Source organism: Chiloscyllium punctatum, chromosome 15 (assembly GCF_047496795.1).
Source record: "Chiloscyllium punctatum isolate Juve2018m chromosome 15, sChiPun1.3, whole genome shotgun sequence".
In the NCBI taxonomy this organism is placed as follows: Eukaryota; Metazoa; Chordata; class Chondrichthyes; order Orectolobiformes; family Hemiscylliidae; genus Chiloscyllium; species Chiloscyllium punctatum.
This window is the reverse complement of record NC_092753.1, coordinates 33,744,236-33,762,398: the sequence shown is the minus strand read 5'-3', so window position 1 is coordinate 33,762,398 and position 18,163 is coordinate 33,744,236. Positions and strand designations below refer to the sequence as shown.

The following is an 18,163-nucleotide window of genomic DNA, read 5'->3' as shown; positions in this document are numbered from 1 at the left end:
GCTCCATTCAAACTATTTGAACTAAAAAGGTTCCAATCAATATAACAACAACACTGTTGCACCTTTCCAAAACCTGCCTCTGAATCTGCTGAACCGTGTCTCTGTTGCTATTGGGGGGCCTATAGAAAACTCCCAATAAAGTGCTTGCTCCTTTCCTGTTTCTGACTTCCACCCATACTGACTCTATAGATAAGCCCTCCTCAATGACCTCCCTTTCCTTTACTGTGATACTATCCCTGATTAGCAATGCCACTCCCCCACCTCTTTTACCTCCCCCCATTCCTTTTGAAACATCTAAACCCTGAAACATCCAATAGCCATTCCTGCCCCTGTGATATCCAAGTCTTCATAATGGTGACATAATCATAGTTCCAAGTACTGATCCATGCTTTGAGTTCACTCCCTTTATTTCTGATACTATCAAGTGCCTGTCCCTCATCACAGACTCTTGCATGCTGTAAGGTTTTGATGCAGCCTCGTCATAGCCAGTCCTGTCCAACATATTGTCATGAAAAGAGGAGATCACATAAAGCAACTTTAACAGGCAGCCATTTTTCAGCAAGAACATAAACATTTCTGCTCACGTGGTGAATGTCTTGACAATGTCAATGACAGCCACATATTGTAGCCTTCTATATTCTCATCATTTCTCTTCCATCTGCCAAACTGAGAAGATCGTAATAATAATAAAAAAAAACAAAGAACTGCAGATGTTGGAGATCTGAAACAAAAACAGAAACCCAATGAGTCTGGCAGCATCTATGAGAAGATAGCAGAGTTAATGTTTCAAGTCCAGTGACTCTTCCACATGAACTGAAAAGGTCATGTCACCGGTACATCTTTCAGTTGTGAAACCATTTTTGGATTCACTGTAGACGTGTTCAAAATCTGCAGCATGTGAAGGGTGACATGAGCAAATATTTTTCCCATGATACTCAATAGGGAGAATTCTCAGCAGTTGGTATGTTTGTTATCATCGTTATGGTTCCTGGACAGGGTTACAGTCTTTGCATCACACATGCAAAGGCACATTGGCCCTCACTCCAGCAGAGACAGAGGAGTTTGCAGGAATGCTGTTTCTCAGGGTGATAAGGTCAGGCAGTACAGTGATTTCATGACTGCTTTGAAACAAACCTTTTAGCTCCACAATTGTTCTTGAATTTAAATTTCATTGTCTGCCATGATGGGATTGTTCATGTTCTGCTATATCCCCACAACATTACTCAGGGGTTTGGTTTGCTAGTCTAATAACTTGGCCATGACACTACCTCCTCCCAAAGTTTATTTGAAATTCAGCCAATCTTTTATAAATGAAAACTTCATTAAAATTCAATAATTCCTTCCTTCTATATTACATTACTTAATTAAATACAGAGATTATTTCTCGTCTTAAAAGATACTCAGAAAATTGTTGTGCTTCAGTTTGTGTTAATTTTCCCCAAAGCATATGTGCAGTTTATTGTGGAAATGTACTTTGTGAGAATCTGTGAATTTACCTTTACTGCCTCCTACGATAGGAACACTGCCTGACAACTAACATTCTAAGAAAACTTCAGCTCTCCGATGCTGAGCTCTTGAAGGATACCAGCTTGTCATATAAGATCAGATTCAGGTAATTTCTGAGGGACACTCTCTAACAAAGTGACATTGACACAGAATGAAGCATATTTAAGAAATGCATAGTTATACACAAAACAGAGCTATGTTTGATCAGTTATGTGAAGTTCACATAATAACCATCTACCAGTAGAACAATTTTTTTTAAATTAGCAGAACTTCAAGACAGGTTTCACAGTTTCTGTATAAAATGGTTAGCTCAATTTGAATTTGTATTGTCAGCTTAATCAACTATTGTACAGTGAACCAGGAATACAGCATTCATTTAATTTACTTTATACAATGAAATAGCACAGTTAGCTAAAAAGGCTGACACCATTTACAGAAAACAATCATGTTATTTCCTCTCAGATTTGCTGGAGAAGAATTTCCACCTATCCTTGTGTTTAAGATTTTTCAACACGTTGGGAATTGTAAAAATCACTATATAAGTGGGAAAAGAATAATCAGACCTGCGACTGAGGTAACTCAATTTTTAAAAATTTTTCCTTCACATATGCTCCACTCTGGGTATTAATCCACTTGTTGGAGTGAACATATTAATTCATATGCACTACCTTCATTCTCCAATACTGTGTGGGAGTCTTGACAATGAGTAATAGGCCTTTAACTCTGTTACAACTATCTTATATATAACTTTTTTTAGCCATTGTAAGTAAGCTACTACTTTTCCTTTTAATCCTCTTTTGTATCTAAGATTTGTACCTAGGTACTTGTGCCATGGTGCCATGGAAGGCAGCCATTGTAAAAACTTTTCACTGTGCTCCTGTACTTCTATACTGGAGTACACATGACAATAAAGGATATTCTATTCTATTGTATTTGGGCTATCAAGTCTGTTCTGCTGTTTCATGAGGTCATGGCTGATCTCATAAACTCCACATTCCTGTGTTTACCCCATAACCCTTAATTTCCTTACTTTTTAAAAATCTGCCTGTCTCAACCTTGAACACTCTAAATGATCCTGCCTCTATAGCCTTCTTTGGGAAAAATATTCCACAGATTCATTACCCTTTAAGAGAACACATTCCTCTCACTCTGTCTTAAATGGGCATCATATTTGGATATCCAAAAAGTTTAACTTGTTAATCATACTCTATGATTCAGCCCTCTAGTCCTCGATCTTTCCACAACCTGTCAATAGTACCCTGTCAAGTCTGCTAAGAATCATTTATGTTTCAATAATGTTACCTCTCATTCTACTAAACTCCAAAGAGTACAAGCCAAACCTCTCAACCTCTCCTTAAAAGAATATCCATCCATGCCTGGAAACAACCAGTGAACATTCTCTGGACTGCCTCCAATGTCAGTCTATCTCTCCATAGGTAGGAACCCGAAAGTGTTCACAGTATGGTAGGTGATTTATCTAAAGCCTTGTATAGCTTTTGAAAGCCTACTCTATTTGTGTACTCGATCCCCATTAAAATAAAAACCAACACTTCATTTGCTGTTCCTATTACCTGCTGAGATTGGATATTAGCTTTTTTATGATTTATGCATTTGGATTCCCAAATTCCTCTGTGCTATAGCTTTCAGTATTCTTTGTCCATCTAAGTAATTTCAACTCCTCTATTCTTGCTGCCAATGCATAACCCCACACTATCCAACATTATATTCCATCTGCCAAGTTTTTGCCCACTCACCTAACCTATCTATGTCCCTCTGTAGGCATTGTGTCATCCTCACCGCTTGACTTCCCACCTATTTTTGTGTCTTCTGCAAGTTTCATTATCTTACATACATTTCCATCATCCAAGTTATTATTATGTCTTGTAAATAAATGTGGCCCCAGCACAGATTCCTGTGGAACCCCACTAGTTACAGGTTTCCAATTTGAAAATATCCCCTTATCTCAACTCTCTGTCTTCTCCTGGTTAGCTATTCCTCTATTCATGCTAATATACTACTTCCAACTCCATGAATCTTAGCTTATTAAGTGGCCTTATGTGAATACTGGCAGCACAGTTGTTCAGTGGTTAGCACTCCTGCCTCACAGCACCAGGAACTGAGATTCGATTCCACCCTCGGGTGACTGTGCATATTCTCCCCATATTTGTGTTGATTACCACTGGGTGCTCTGATTTCGTCCCACAATCCAAAATGTGCAGTTTAGGTGGATTAGCCAGGGGAAATACAGGGATGGGGTGGGTCGAGGTGGGTTGCTGTGGACTTGATGGGCTGAGTGGCTTGCTTCCATTCTATGATTAACAAGTTAAACTTTTTGGATATCCAAATATGTTAAACCTATCAGTTTCCTTTATCTATCCTGCTTGTTACTTCCTCAAAGAATTCTAATAAATTTGTCAGACGTGATTTCCCCTTCGTGAAGCCATGCTGACACTGTTTGATCATATTATGCATTTCTAGATGCTCTGCTATTGCCTACTTTCCGTTGGACACATTTCCCCAATAAAGACCTTAAGTTAACTGGTTTAGCGTGATGTGCTTTTTGTTTCATTCCTTTTTGAATAACGATGTTACATTGGTGAATTCTAATTCTCTGGGACTTCTCCAGAATCTAAGTATTCCCAGAAGATTATTACTAGTTCACCTATTATTTCTATAGTTACTTTCTTACTTTAACATCCTAGGATGCAACCTAGCATGTCACAGGTACCTATTGACCTTTAGCTCCCGCACTTCCCAGTATTCTTTTCTTTAATGATAATTATTGTATATATTTCCTCTATCCCTTTTGCCCCATGATTATTTAGGCTTTTTGGAATGCCATTACTGTCCAGTACTGTGAAGACTGATACAAATCCTCTGTCATTTCCTAGTTCCACATTATTATTTCTCCAGCTCACTTTCTAAGGGGTTATACTCACTTTAACCTCTCTTCCTTTTTATATATTTATGGAAGCATTTGATATCTGTTTTGATATTACTTGCTAGTTTACACTCTCAGTTTATTTTCTACACTTTTTGGGTAATCTTCTGTTATGGACAAATGTATCTGGGATGGGTATATTGGTGAGAACAGATCAAATAGGCATTTTCCTTTTCTTGGTCATTTTGCCACCTGTCCCAGGCCTGATGTGGCAGATATCTTCTTCAGGATTTTGCCAATTCAGGTAGTATTGGTGGTACCAAATCATGTCTGATGATGGACATTGAAGTCTCTTACCTAAATAACATTCTGTTCTCTTGCTACTGTTTCTTTTGAGTGGTGTTTAACATGGAGGAGTCTAACAGTTCAGGGAAGCTAGAGATTTCCTTGCCCACCTTTGGCCTTGTTCTATTGGATTTTGACAGTCAAATGTTGAGAGCTCCCAGAGCTACTTCCTCCCAATGATATATCTTTGTGCCACCACTTCAGGTCATCTATATTGCCAATTGGACTGAACATACCTGGGTATGATAATATACAAGTCTTGGAACAAAGTATAATACTGTGGGTATGATTATATCAGCTTGACTGGTCTGCAGGATAGCCATGAGATGTCCCATTTTTGGCACAAATTCCTTGAAGCCTTCAGAACTATTTCTTTGCTGAGTTGAAGTCAAATGTCGAGGTTAATAATTGGTAATCTAATCTAGTTTAATTCCTATTACAGGTTTTGTTAAATTTTAATTATTTATTTGCTTTGTTGGTTTTTTTGGGAGGGATTAAGAAGGAGCTTTTGTGAATTGTCCTTTTTTTTCCAGAGTCTAACTTTATAATTCATAGATTTAATGAGAGGCTTCTTTTTTTTAATAGGCAGCAGCTGCTTCCTGCAAAATTATGGGACACAGGAAATTCTACGACCTTATTATAGAAGATAACCTTCAGTATCAAAGAACAAAAATAGCAGATGAAACTGATATTGTTACAATGAAAGATTATATGCAGGTTTGAAAGCTGGTTTTGTAATGCTGCAATTTGTTAAAGTAATAGAGGATAATTGTGTGGGTAAAGTTAGCTGGTCTGCAATCCCAGGTAAGAAAGGGCCTCTAAGACTGGATACCATCTACTGTATATTCTTGCTTCCCTTAGAGCATCTTCAAAGTAATATTTGACACAGAGGACTTGAAAGATGCTGGTAAATAGAATGCAAGAGGAGGTATCATTAACCTTTTTAAAAAATTAATAGTTTTTGTTTTTGACTAGGGAAAGAAGACATTAGTAGGATAGTTTCCTAGAGCAATATGTTATGGAGCCAACTAGGGAACAGGTGATCTTAGATCTGGTAATGGGTAAAGAGACAGGTTCAGTAAATGACTGCCGAGGAAAGAAAGCCTTAGGAAGTAGTGATCATAACATGATAAATTTCATATTTCATTCTAGAGTGAGAAACTTGAGTTGGAAACAACAGTTTAAGTTAAACAAGGGAATTACAATGAAATGAAGGTAGACTTAGCTAAAGTGATTGGACAGGTAGTTGAGCAGGAATGACAGTAAGAAGGCAGTGGCAGACACCTTCAGGAGGTAATTCATGACTTTCAATAAAAATATATCCCAGAAAGGAAGAAACATTTGAAGAGAGGGATAAACCAACCATGGTAACCAAGTTAGTTAAGAAGAATATTAAGTTGAAAGACAAAGCATATAATCAGTTGTCAGAGAAGTTAGCCCAATAAATCAGAGATCACAAAACACAGATTGAAGTGAAATTAACAGTTTATTAACACAGCGATATCGTGGTAGAGAAATTGACCAAGCTAAAACAGCACAGAGAGTCTGTCCATGTAGCCGAAACTCTCTTCCTTGAGCTGAAAATCAAGCCAGCTTTTATAGTAATGTTGTTCAATGATGTTAATTAAAAATGGGGAAAATACAATGTATTTAAGTAACCCAGTTATGACAGTGATAACCGCAAAGCAGTTATCAGAAGAATATCCTGAATGTGGATACAATGTAGCATCCTGGCAGCATCAACACAGTGGGATCAGGAGATTCCAGCTCTCTTCGAGGGTAGGTGAGAATATCCCTTTTAAAGCAGTAAGGTGTTCCCATTGTTTTTCTCCTGTGAGCGAGGTATTCTGGTGCCTTTCCGTCTGACCTGTCCTTTGTGAGGCTTTGGTATCACTGAGGTATGAGACTGCCTTAGGGCTTTGGGACAGCTTTGTTGATTGGGTCCAGGAAGCTTATTGTTAGTTTGTCTTAGGAAATGTATTCTATGCTACTCTCTCCCCACCCCCACCCTCCTCTAGCTTATCTCTCCACGCTTCAGGCTCACTGCCTTTATTCCTGATGAAGGGTTTTTGCCCGAAATGTCGATTTCGAAGCTACTTGGATGCTGCCTTAACTGCTGTGCTCTTCCAGCACCACTAATCCAGTATTAGGAAATGTATTCCCTGGTCTGCGAGTGACTATGGTCATGTCTGGTTTCTCTTGTCAGCCTGTTTAGTCAATGCTGGGGCATTCTGGGTGTTTCTTATATGGTTTGGACAGGCTTGATTTCCTGTGTTCCCTGTGGCCATGCTGTGGGTAGGCAGGGTGGCAGATCTTTTCCCACAGCAGGTCAAAGTCAATGATAGCCCAAAGACTGGGATAAATTCAGAATCTAACAAAGGAGGACTAAAAAGTTGATAAAGACTAAGAAAATAAAATGCAATGGCAAATTAGTGAGGAATATAAAAACTTGACAATAAGAGCTTCTTTAAATATATAAAAATGAAGAGAGGGATCAAAGTGGTCACAGGTCCCATTGAAAATGATTTTGGGGAACAAGCTAATGGCAGAGGTGGTAAAGAGATATTTTGCATCAGTCTTTACAGTGGAAGATACTTCAAACATTTGATTACTACCAAAGGACACTGGGAAATTAAGTACCATTAATATCACTAGAGTTTTAGACAAATTAATGGGGCTAACGGGGATAGATCTCCTGGCCTTGATAACTTGCATCCTAGGATTCTAATAGAGATAGCTAGAGTGAGTGGATGCATTGGTTGTACATTTCAAAAAGTCATTGTGTTTGGAAATTACAAGAGTATTAGAAAACTATTAACATGACAATCCTATTTAAAAAGGGGGGAGGGCAAAAAGTGGGTAACTAAAGGCCAATTAGTCAAAAATCTATTGTCACAAAGTATTGGAATAATTATTAAGGTAATAATAGCAGAACAATTGGAAAATCATAATTTAATCAAGCAGACTCAGCATGGCTTTATGAAAGGGAAATCATGTCAACTGATTTATTAGAGTTTTTCAAGGAAGTCTCAACTAGATTGGATAGAGGGGGACCAGTAGATGTGTTATATTAAGACTTCCAGAAGGTATTCATCAAGGCACTTCAAAAAAGGTTAAGCTGTAAGAATCCACAGTGTTGAAGGTATTGGCATGAATAGAGAATTGGCTTATGGGCAGGCAACAGTGAGTTGGACTAAGGGGTTCTTTTTCAGTTTGATAACCTCTGACCAATGGGGTTCCACAGGGATCAGTGCTGGAACCACAATTATTTACAATATAGATTAATTTTAGCGAGTTTTGAGAAGATTAGTTGAGGTTCTGGATTTAAGTTTGCTCGCTGAGCTGGGAGGTTCGTTTTCAGATGTTTTGTCATGATACCAGGTAATATCTTCAGTGAGCCTCCAGTGAAGCATTGGCCTGATTTTTATTTATGTGTTTTGGTTTCCTTGGGTTGGTGATCTAATTTCCTGTTCTTTTTCTCAGGGGGTGGTAAATGGGATCCAAGTCAATGTGTTTGTTGATGGTGTTCTGGTTGGAGTGCCATGCTTCTAGGAATTCTCGCACGTGTCTCTATTTGGCCTGTCCTAGGATGGAAGTGTTGTCCCAGTCGAAGTGGAGTCCTTCCTCATCTGTGTGAGGATACTAGTGAGAGTGGGTAATATCTTTTTGTGGCTAGTTGATGTTCATGTATCCTGGTGACTAGTTTTCTGCCTGTTTGTCCAATGTAGTGTTGGTTGCAGTTCTTGCACAAACAGGAAGAAACCTAGCCACCAGGATACATGAACATGTTGCTATTTTCAGAAGTCAACCTGTAATATGTGATTGGAGTCAAGAATGGGCCAAGGATGACCAACTCCTATCTCTGGACAACAGACATGAAACATTTAGGTTTTTATGCCGCTGGAAGATTCCTGATGGTGATCAACAAAATTCCAGATTAACAGGTAAATTTCACAACAAACCCCAAGCGTAATTAAGAACTTATAGTTTCTGCATTGCTAGTCCAGTGCCATAACCTTCAAGCAACTCTGAGCCAAAAATACTTGACTATTTCCAGTCAAAAGAATTAGAAGGATAACCATCACATGGGATTTTAGAAGTGATATTTCCAACCTGCCCCACACACTATGAATGTTAGTTAGGTCCTACACCTTTTGATTAATTAGTTGTCAAGCACACAACAGTGATAAACAATAAATTAATGAGGGTGGAACAAAAAGCAGGCACATCTCATGCCTCATGGTGATAATGATTAATTTATTGATGAATAGCTTGTTGATTTTCTCATCTGTATTATTCTTTTGTAGTACATAAGTAGTCTGGATGAGACTCCGGCTTATCTTGGTGGAAAAGACAACTACTGGAGAATGTTGACCCTGACAAACCTACCCAGGACAACAATTATGTATGACATAATGGACTATGCTCAAAACAAAACTTTATCTCAGCGTTTGAAAGATGAATTGCCAACTCTGCTTTCTAAACCCACTACTGAAGAGATTCAACTTCAACATATTAGAACCATCTCTCAGACCAGGTATCTAATAGAAGGGTTAACTTTGTGATCTGCCTGTAATATTTGCATTCATGAATAAGCTTCCAACACAAAACAAAAACAGAAAGTTGCTGGAGAAATTCAGCAGATCTTTCAGCATCTTAGGAGACATAAAAGAGTCAATACTTTGAGTCCAATATACTTCTTCACAACATTTTGAAAAACGGTGGCCTCCACAAGTTCAATATAACCTTTTTGCCATTATCAACTTTAGATCTCGACAGCCTATCCAATACCTCCTACTTAACAATTTTAAACTCTTCAAATGCCTGAATGACAACCTTTTACACATTGTCTTTACTAAAGACAAATGCAAAGCGTTAATGTAATAGCTCAGCATGCCTTCTGTCTCCACTTTTTATAAATGCCCTGTTTAGTTTCTAATTGTTTGACGTTATGGACTACTCCCTTTACCACCCTTTTATTTATATAATCTATAGAAGATTTTGTGATTCATTTTCTCATTGGTTACCAGTATCTTTTTAAACTTCCACTTTGCTTCTCTTGTTCACCTCACTTCAGAACCTTCTATATTCAGCCCTTCAATTGTATTTTCTATATGACATACATTGTAAGCATCCCTTTTCCTCTTTATCTTGATTTCTGTCACATCAGATAGCTGCGGCTTTTGTCCTACCTTTCACTTTCAAGGAAAACTTACCTTGAATGTGTCCAAAATACCTTTTTTATGAAAGTAGTCAATTATTCATCTATTGTTTCTCCTACCAATTGCTGATTCTAATTTATTTTGTCAAGATCGATTCTTAATCAGTTGAAGTTAGCTTTGCCCAGTTGATTAGTGATATGATAACCCATATATCAGTTAGCCATTAGATTAGACTAATCTGGGGATGCTTAATCCAGTCACTGGTTTTGGTGTGAACTGAACGATGCACACAGCAACTTGCCATCCATATATATACACAAGATACAGATGGTGCAGACAAATTAAGAACTTGTTGAGAACCAATATAGCACAACCTACATCAAAAGATCTATGTGTATTTACCTAGATCACCAACTCCATCCATAAGCATTCCTCCAACTCGATCGTCAACATCCTCAAAAGCAGCAAGAGAGTCACAACGCCGTTCTTACAAAGCACGACGAAAAGTTTCCAAAATGAGAAAGATTTATGGTTTGGATAAAAACAAAGAGGTAAAACCAAGTGACTAAATGTACAGATGTTGTAATTCCTGTCTTGTGTTGCCTAAGGTTAGTCCAACATTTGTCAAAATAGTTGAATTCATTTGATTTCAGTCAATTCTGATCATTCACCAATGTAGTAAATTAATTCAAAGGTCAATTGAATAGTCCATTGCTGATTGCACCCAGTAGAAACTGGCCTTGTTTGATCCCATGTTTGAATTTGATTTATAGTTAGTAAGTTTGCAGATGACACTAAAATTGGTGGTACAGTATACAATGAAGAAGGTTACCTAAAATTACAAAGGGATCTTGATCAATTTGGCCAATGGGTGGTAGATGGAGTTTAATTTGGATAAATGTGAGGTGTTATATTTTGGCAAGACAAACAAGGGCAGGACTCACACTGTTAATGGTAGGGCCCTGGAGAATGTTGTTGAACAGACAAACCTAGGGGTGTAGTGATATAGTTCCTTGAAAGCTGCGTTACAGGTAGACAGGGTGATAAAAGGCAGCATTTGGCACACTTGCCTCCATTGCTCAGACCATTGAGTAAAAGAGTTGTAACATCATGTTGTGTTGTACAGTGAGGCCACTTTTGGAGTACTGTGTACAGTTCTGATCACCCCGTTGTAGGGAGAATATTATTAAATTGGAGAGGGTGCAGAAAAGATTTTGCAAGGATGACACTAGGACTAGACGGTTTGAGTTATGAGGAGAGGGTGGATAAGCTGGGTCCTTTTTCACTGGAGAAAAGGTGGTTGAGGAGTGACCTTAAAAAGATTGATACAATCATAAGGTGAATAGCAAAGGCCTTGTCCCCAGGGTAAAGGAGTTCAAAACCAGAGAGCATAACTTAAAGATGAGAGGAAAAAGATTTAAAAGGGACTTGAAGGGCAACTTTTTCACACAGAGGATAGTTTGTATGTGAAATGAACTGCAAGAGGAAATAGTTTGGACAGGTACATGAATAGGAAAAGTTTACAGGGACATGGGCTGAACACAGGCAAATAGTATAGTTTGAGAAACTTGGGTTGGCATTGTTGAGTTGAATTTAAGGGTCTGTTTCTGTGATGTATTTCGTGAATGCAGCCTGTAGCTCACCAGTAGTGTCTCCCCTTCTAACTCTTGCATTATCATCATGAAGCCAAACCAATGATATATCCATGGTTGCTTCCACTTTTTGCCTTTGTGAAATGATCTGCTAACAAATTATATTGAGAACAACTACTTTCATCACCTTTTTAAAAAAACTCCTTCATCACCACTTTTGCTATCAAACTCTTGTGAATCAGTCACAAGTGAAATTGGTAAAACAAGCCATATATTTCAGCCCCACCACAAATCCTTTCCATTGATTCATTTACTTTTGTTGGCTGTTGGTTTTGAGGGTTCGTGATTAAAATTACCATGGTGATTTGCAGCAATTTTCCAATAGTTTCCTGAATTGTTGAGAAGCTGCAGTTTAAATATGATACATTAGTTCGTCAGACAAAAAAAATCCAATCACGACAACTGGGGACGGTTCCGATTCGAGAGACGAAACAGCTGTAGGTACAGAATGTGTTGGTCTGGTTAAAGTTGTGAATGCAAGATCTTACTCTTCCTTGGGTCTTCCTCCTCCTCTGGCCCATCTTCCATCTAGAGATGGCAGCTCCCAGAAGTGTGCCTGATAAGAAAAACCTGGTAAGGACTGCCCACTGCCCATTGATGATGTACTGTTTCTCCAGGGGCTCAGAGATTAGACATTGTCAATCAATTGCCTAAATCTTTTTGGCCAATGACTATGGGACTGCCATTCACAACATCAGATAATTGTGGTCCCCTTGCCCACATCTATTTGAGGGCTAGTTTTCATTCCTAAGGAAAAAAAACTTAATATTTTGAAAACATTGTACTCATAATAGGATAATGTGGGACCCAATAAATCTTTTTTACATTGGTAGAAACCTAGTTACTATTGGAACACAGTTAAATTAAGATTTATGTTATATAAGAAATATATAGAATACTAAAAACATAGAGATTTAAAAGGGACCCCAATATCCAACACAGCTATTAAAGCAGACTGAATCAGAACATGCAAAACTTTGGCAACCCATTCCACATGCTTTAAATGCTGGCAATGGTTTCAGGTACATTCACTATCGTCTGTCCAATGCTGAAACTCTTAGCTAGCATTGCCACCTATAAACTTAATTTCCCAAACATTCTTCTCATTGTCCGCATTCCTGAAACTGTTTCCATCCCCCCACCCCCACTTAATAACTTTGTCAATTTTTAAAATTGTTTTCTGTCACTCTCCTGGTTTCTTTCTTCTTGGCTTACCTCTTTTCTTTTGCACTCTTTATAAAGCATCTTATGTTTTCTATTACTTCACAGGGCTACAAGATAATAACATGCTCTCCCAACAAAATTAACACTAGGTGCTTGAAATGCAGTGTTCCATTCCATACATACCCTCACCGTGATGAGCACGATGGAAGGATGCTGATCACTATTCACTGCACAAGTTACACTTCTGAATTTACTGTATATCAGAGATCTTTGAATGATACATGTCAAGTACTGGGTCTTTCACCTTTCGGACATTTGAATCTTAATGTGCACAAAACAAAGATCTTCCCATTGAAGGTTTTTCTTCTTACATTAGTTTTCTAACCTTGACAGAGAATAATATGAGCGAGTAAGTAGTTATTTCAGTAACTGAAGTTACCTGATCCGTAGAATCAATTGAGCATGCACATTATGACTTTGACAGATGGTTATAGACTACTTTTTTAAAATAGATTTTAAAAAATATTACAAATACAAAACGAAGAAAGAACCCAAAAAAGTAAAAAAAACCCCACAAATGTATAAGTATATATAGAAAATATAATAAAAACCCCCAACTAACTGTTTAACTACATAAATAATAACCAACAAACTAATAGATAGTAATAACTCAGCCAAACAAGACACTCATACGTTCGCAATTCCTCCTCCCTGGATATTGGACTTGTAAAACACAATCGTTATGACTACATAAAAGCCCTTATTAATATGGCAAATAAATCTGTGTCTAAGTATTCCAAAAACAGCTGTCATGTCTTATAAAAATTCTCAGTTTTGTGGTGTACCATACTTGTGAGAAAATCCACAGGAATATGCTCCATAACAGTCTTCCACCAACCCGACATGCCCGGGGGATTTTCGAATACCCAACCTAACAAGATATTCTTTCTTGCGCAGAAAGTGAGGATGTTGAAAAGTTTTTTCTTAAACACATCTACAAGGAATACACTGGGCAGGCCAAAGAGAAGACAGCGGGTCCTTCTCCACCTTTACCCCCAAAATCCCCTCCACTGCACCCACCCCAGCGCTCCAGTATGTTTGAAGCCACAGGACCAGAGACAATGGGTAAGAGTGCCCTTACCAACCTTGCACTTGTGACATGCTGGAGATACTCCTGGTTTAAATTTTTACAAACAATCTGGAGCCAAGTGGACCCTGTGGAGAATCTTCAACTGTAAAGCATGTGTCCTAATGCAAATTAATACCAGTGTGACATCTGTGCAAATTGGAAAAAAACAAAATCCCCGCCTGTAGGGTGGAGATGCCTCCAGACATCCAACAACCCTAACTCCACACACAGATCCACTAATTGTATAGTTTGTACAGAGGGTATCAGGGGGCCTTTGGGCAACCTGTCTACCTTGGGATCCATAAGACAATTAAAATCTCCCCCTATAATGACACGCCGGGACTGGAGACTGATCAGTTTAGAGCATGTATCTACCAAAAATGAGGGGATGGGCTGGTGGGCAATAAACATTTAAAACACCATTTTCTTCCCCATTTATCAGAGCTTTGAGAATTACAAACCTCCCATATGTGTCTTTAACACACTCTAGTAACTTAAATGGGAGATTCCTCCTACAGCCACTCCCCTATTTCTCAGAGAGGAACTCCTCTAACCACAAATTGCCGAGCGTTAGTGTTGCAAGATCCATCGAATATAAAAACTACATAAACTAAACCCACTACAGTTAACAAACCTATCAAAGATTATATGTAACAAAAAACACAAACTGACATATAAAGTGTCAACGGTACTGAGTAGGGCAACTCATCCCCTGCCCAAAGGGGGCAACTACCCATCCCAAAACCCAATTTCCCATCCTGCTGCCAAGACTGCAGCCAAAGCATTTAAATGCCTGAAGCGGGTATAAACTGCCTGTAAGTAGGCACCTAGCCATTTTCCCTCCTCTTAGCAAGAGCCGTATCACAAACACAAGCAGAAAAGAAAGAAAATACACCATGGAATAGCAATATGAATAAAGACTTTTTTTATAAAGAAGAAAGGGGTAAATACCCCATCCATCCTTTGGTATAACTTAGAAATTGAAAATACACATCTCAACCACCGCCAAACATAGTTTAGACCAAATTATTACCAATAAAAAAAAGGGTAAAGTAAGCCCCAGCTGGACTTCCTGTTTTTAAAGAACTAAAAAAAGAGACGAACCCAAACAACACTACTATTTGTACATACTAAATTGTTCAGATTAGGTTAATTTGTCCACAAAGTCTCTTGCCTTCTCTGATGTGTCAAAGAGATGTATGGTTTCATCTAAGGTGAACTGTAGCACCACCAGGTACCTCAGAGTACTGGATCCTAAGTTCTTCTTCTTGAACACCATCATAGGATTTTTTTTTTCTGGATCACCGCCGCTGAGAAGTCCTGGAAGAACATGATCTTAGAGCCCTCGTAAATTAGGGCCTTTGGATCCTTCCCCTAGATTCTGGAAGCTTCCATGACTGTCTCATCTCTATACTGATGAAACCGCACTGAGAGGACAATGGCGTTGACCCAGACCTGACCTCCATGCTGTGACCTGGTGAGCCCTCTCGATTGTCAAGCCTCTCATGCCAGCCTCTAAGTTAAGGAATTTCAGCAACCAGTCCTCAATAAATTCCGCTTACCTTCCTTACCCTCCAGCAGACCGACAATGCAAATATTTCTTGTCCTGCCCCGTTCTCAAGATCATTCACTTGGCCACGCAAATTACAGATGTGTCCCCCGCGCCTGGATTCCTATCCTTGGAGGAACTGATATCAGTTTCCACTGTGACTCTGTGTTCTACCATGATAGAGATTGGGACCAGCTTCTCCTCTATCTGCCCCCCCAAATTCTTGCGAGAATTTGCGAGTTCCTTCACTAGGACCCGATACGTAATTGAACCTGTGGATCCTGCAGGCTGGGCCACTGGCTCGGCCACGGATGCTCCTCCTCCCTGCTTTAGCATCTCTGGATGTGAAAACACAGGTAAGTTTTTCACAGTTTCCTGGGACTCCACGACCTTTCCAGAGTCCTAGGATATCGCAATGGTTCAGGTTGTGCTGCGGTGCGGAGCTCTGCAACGCAATCCTCCTAGATAATCGCCATCTTGGCTCCCCCATAGACTACATTTTAAATAATAAAATAATCAGTGAGAGTGCTATTCCAAAGTTCAAGGAAGTCGTCCTAAGTTTGTGTTGGGAAACAAAGATGCAATAGTGCCAAAATGTTTGAAGACCATACGCAATTATGCTTTTGTTTCAACTTGTTTTAATCTTTGACTTTTCATGACTGACTTCCAGGAAGTCCTGAATAACCCTACTCATCACAGTTATGCACAGGATGGTTCACAGATTATCACCAGTTGTGATCAAGATAAGAGAAGTCCAGCTGTTCATTTAACTTCTGATGAAGAGTGGGAGCATGAAGTGGATGAACTCTATGCCTGGACACAAGAACTATCGCTTGACTATTAGTCTTATTTCAGTCAGGGAAAGGTACATCTCTGCAGTGAAGGCACAAAGCTGCTAAACTCTAGCTTTTCCATTGTAAACAGTACTCATGAGTTCAACAATAGTAACATCTTTTACAGTTCTTTTTCACTCGGCTTTCACTTTACCTATAATTGTATAAGCTGTATCCTACTTCCTTTGGTTTACATAAAATTGGTCATTTGGATGCATATAATAAATTAAAAACTGAATGTTTTATATCTGTGAAGTTTTACAGTGTACAAAATGAAGGTTCTTCAGTAATAGTAAATGACTTGCATTTTTCAACAACATCTTTCTTCACTGTTTGATCTTCTCCCATTCTCTTCTATTGTGACTTATTCTGCACTATAGTTATTTGGGACTTAGCTACCCTCTGATATATTGTTTGGGGTCTTGTGGTGTCCCCCTGCCTCCAAGCCAGAAGCCCCAGGATAAGTCCCACTCGAGGACTAGATAAAACATTAATAACATGACGATACTGATTGATTACTAACCTATAAATCCTTTCTCTGTGCCAATGGAAGGTGGGAGAAAAGAAACAAACAGGAGCACCTCCTGGTCAGCCATGCTCGAGACAGAAAGACACCCCTCCAGGTACACCCTCTGGCTACAAGGTGACCTGCTCCACGTAAAAATAATCATGGAAATTGCTTTTGTAGCCTGGTACCACTGGGCATGCGAGTGAACCAAGGAAAAATGGATATATTATAGAGAAGTTACTTGTGCACAAAGTCATCAAATCCAATCTTATTTGAACCTGCAGGTAGAGCAAATGTCACTTCTCAAGCAATTTTTAAATAAACCTTGCATTGACATAGATCCTTTCCATTCAGGATCCCAAGTGTTTTACAGACAACTAGTTTCTGTTGAAATGTAGATATCTAGGAAAACATGGCATTCAATTTGCACACAGAAAGGTCCAACAAATCACAAAGTGATGTTTTACTAAAAAGTGTTTGAGGAATACACTTTTGCTAAACTGCTGGCAAGTTCCCCTCCTTCGAATGCCATTCCCTAACTATGGGCTCTGTTCACTATCTTGATATCATATTTGATCCCAAGGTGAGCTTAAACTGTGTATTTTCACCTTCACAACACTATCAGACTTGCCCATTTCAGCTTAGTGCACTGCTGAACCCTCACTCAGGTCTTTGTTACCTCCAGAGTCAACTATTTCAATGCATTCCTGGCTGGTCTCCCACATTACACCCTCTAGAAACTTGAGGCCATCCAAAAAGTCCAATGCTCATACCTTAACTTGCAGCAAATCAAATTCCCTTTTGACTCCTGTGTTTGTTGATCTACATTGGCTCCAGTTAAACAACACCTTGACTTTAAATTTCTTATATTCGTTTTCAAGTTACTCTATGGACAATCTCATTAATCAGACCCAGCTTATACAACCCTCCAGGATATTTGCACTCATTGAGTATCCAAATTTCTAATCTTTCCACCATCGGTGGATATGTCTTCAATAGCCTAGGTACTGGAGGTCCGTTCCTACACCTCTTCCTCACGTTCCTCAAAGTTCCTTGAAACATACCTCTCTGACCAATCTCATAATTATCTGACTTAATATGTCCTTAGACAGCAGGGCATTATATTTCTGATGCTCCTGTGAAATGCCTTGAGATGTTTCATCATTCTAAAGCTGCTATACAAATGCAAGTTGCTGTTACTTTTCAAATACTGACATGAGATCTTTCAGATCTACACAATTACCTTCCCAGGCTTAATGATGCAACAACCAAAAGACTGAGAGTGTTATCTTTTGAAAATCACTACAAACAATAATCCCTGTGAGCTGAACAACGACGTTATTTGGCAAAACTGAGTTACTATAAATTTCCAGAGGTTCAAGGTTATGATTCAAGTACTTATTGTTACATCTCTGAATAAGGCTTATATTACCT

At 38.8% G+C, this 18,163-nt stretch overlaps 1 protein-coding gene across 1 annotated transcript in view; it reads left to right on the top strand.

Annotated features, from left to right (window-relative positions):
* c15hxorf58 (chromosome 15 CXorf58 homolog) overlaps positions 1-16,431 on the top strand; it is a 37,755-nt gene extending 21,324 nt beyond the window's left edge. The window contains exons 4-9 of the mRNA XM_072584347.1: positions 1,518-1,612; positions 1,969-2,080; positions 5,318-5,449; positions 9,040-9,269; positions 10,301-10,445; positions 16,059-16,431. Of these exons, the coding sequence (XP_072440448.1) occupies positions 1,518-1,612; positions 1,969-2,080; positions 5,318-5,449; positions 9,040-9,269; positions 10,301-10,445; positions 16,059-16,232 (888 nt within the window). The 3' untranslated portion in view covers positions 16,233-16,431. The remainder of the gene's footprint in view (positions 1-1,517; positions 1,613-1,968; positions 2,081-5,317; positions 5,450-9,039; positions 9,270-10,300; positions 10,446-16,058) is intronic.
* The last annotated feature ends 1,732 nt before the right edge of the window (positions 16,432-18,163 follow it).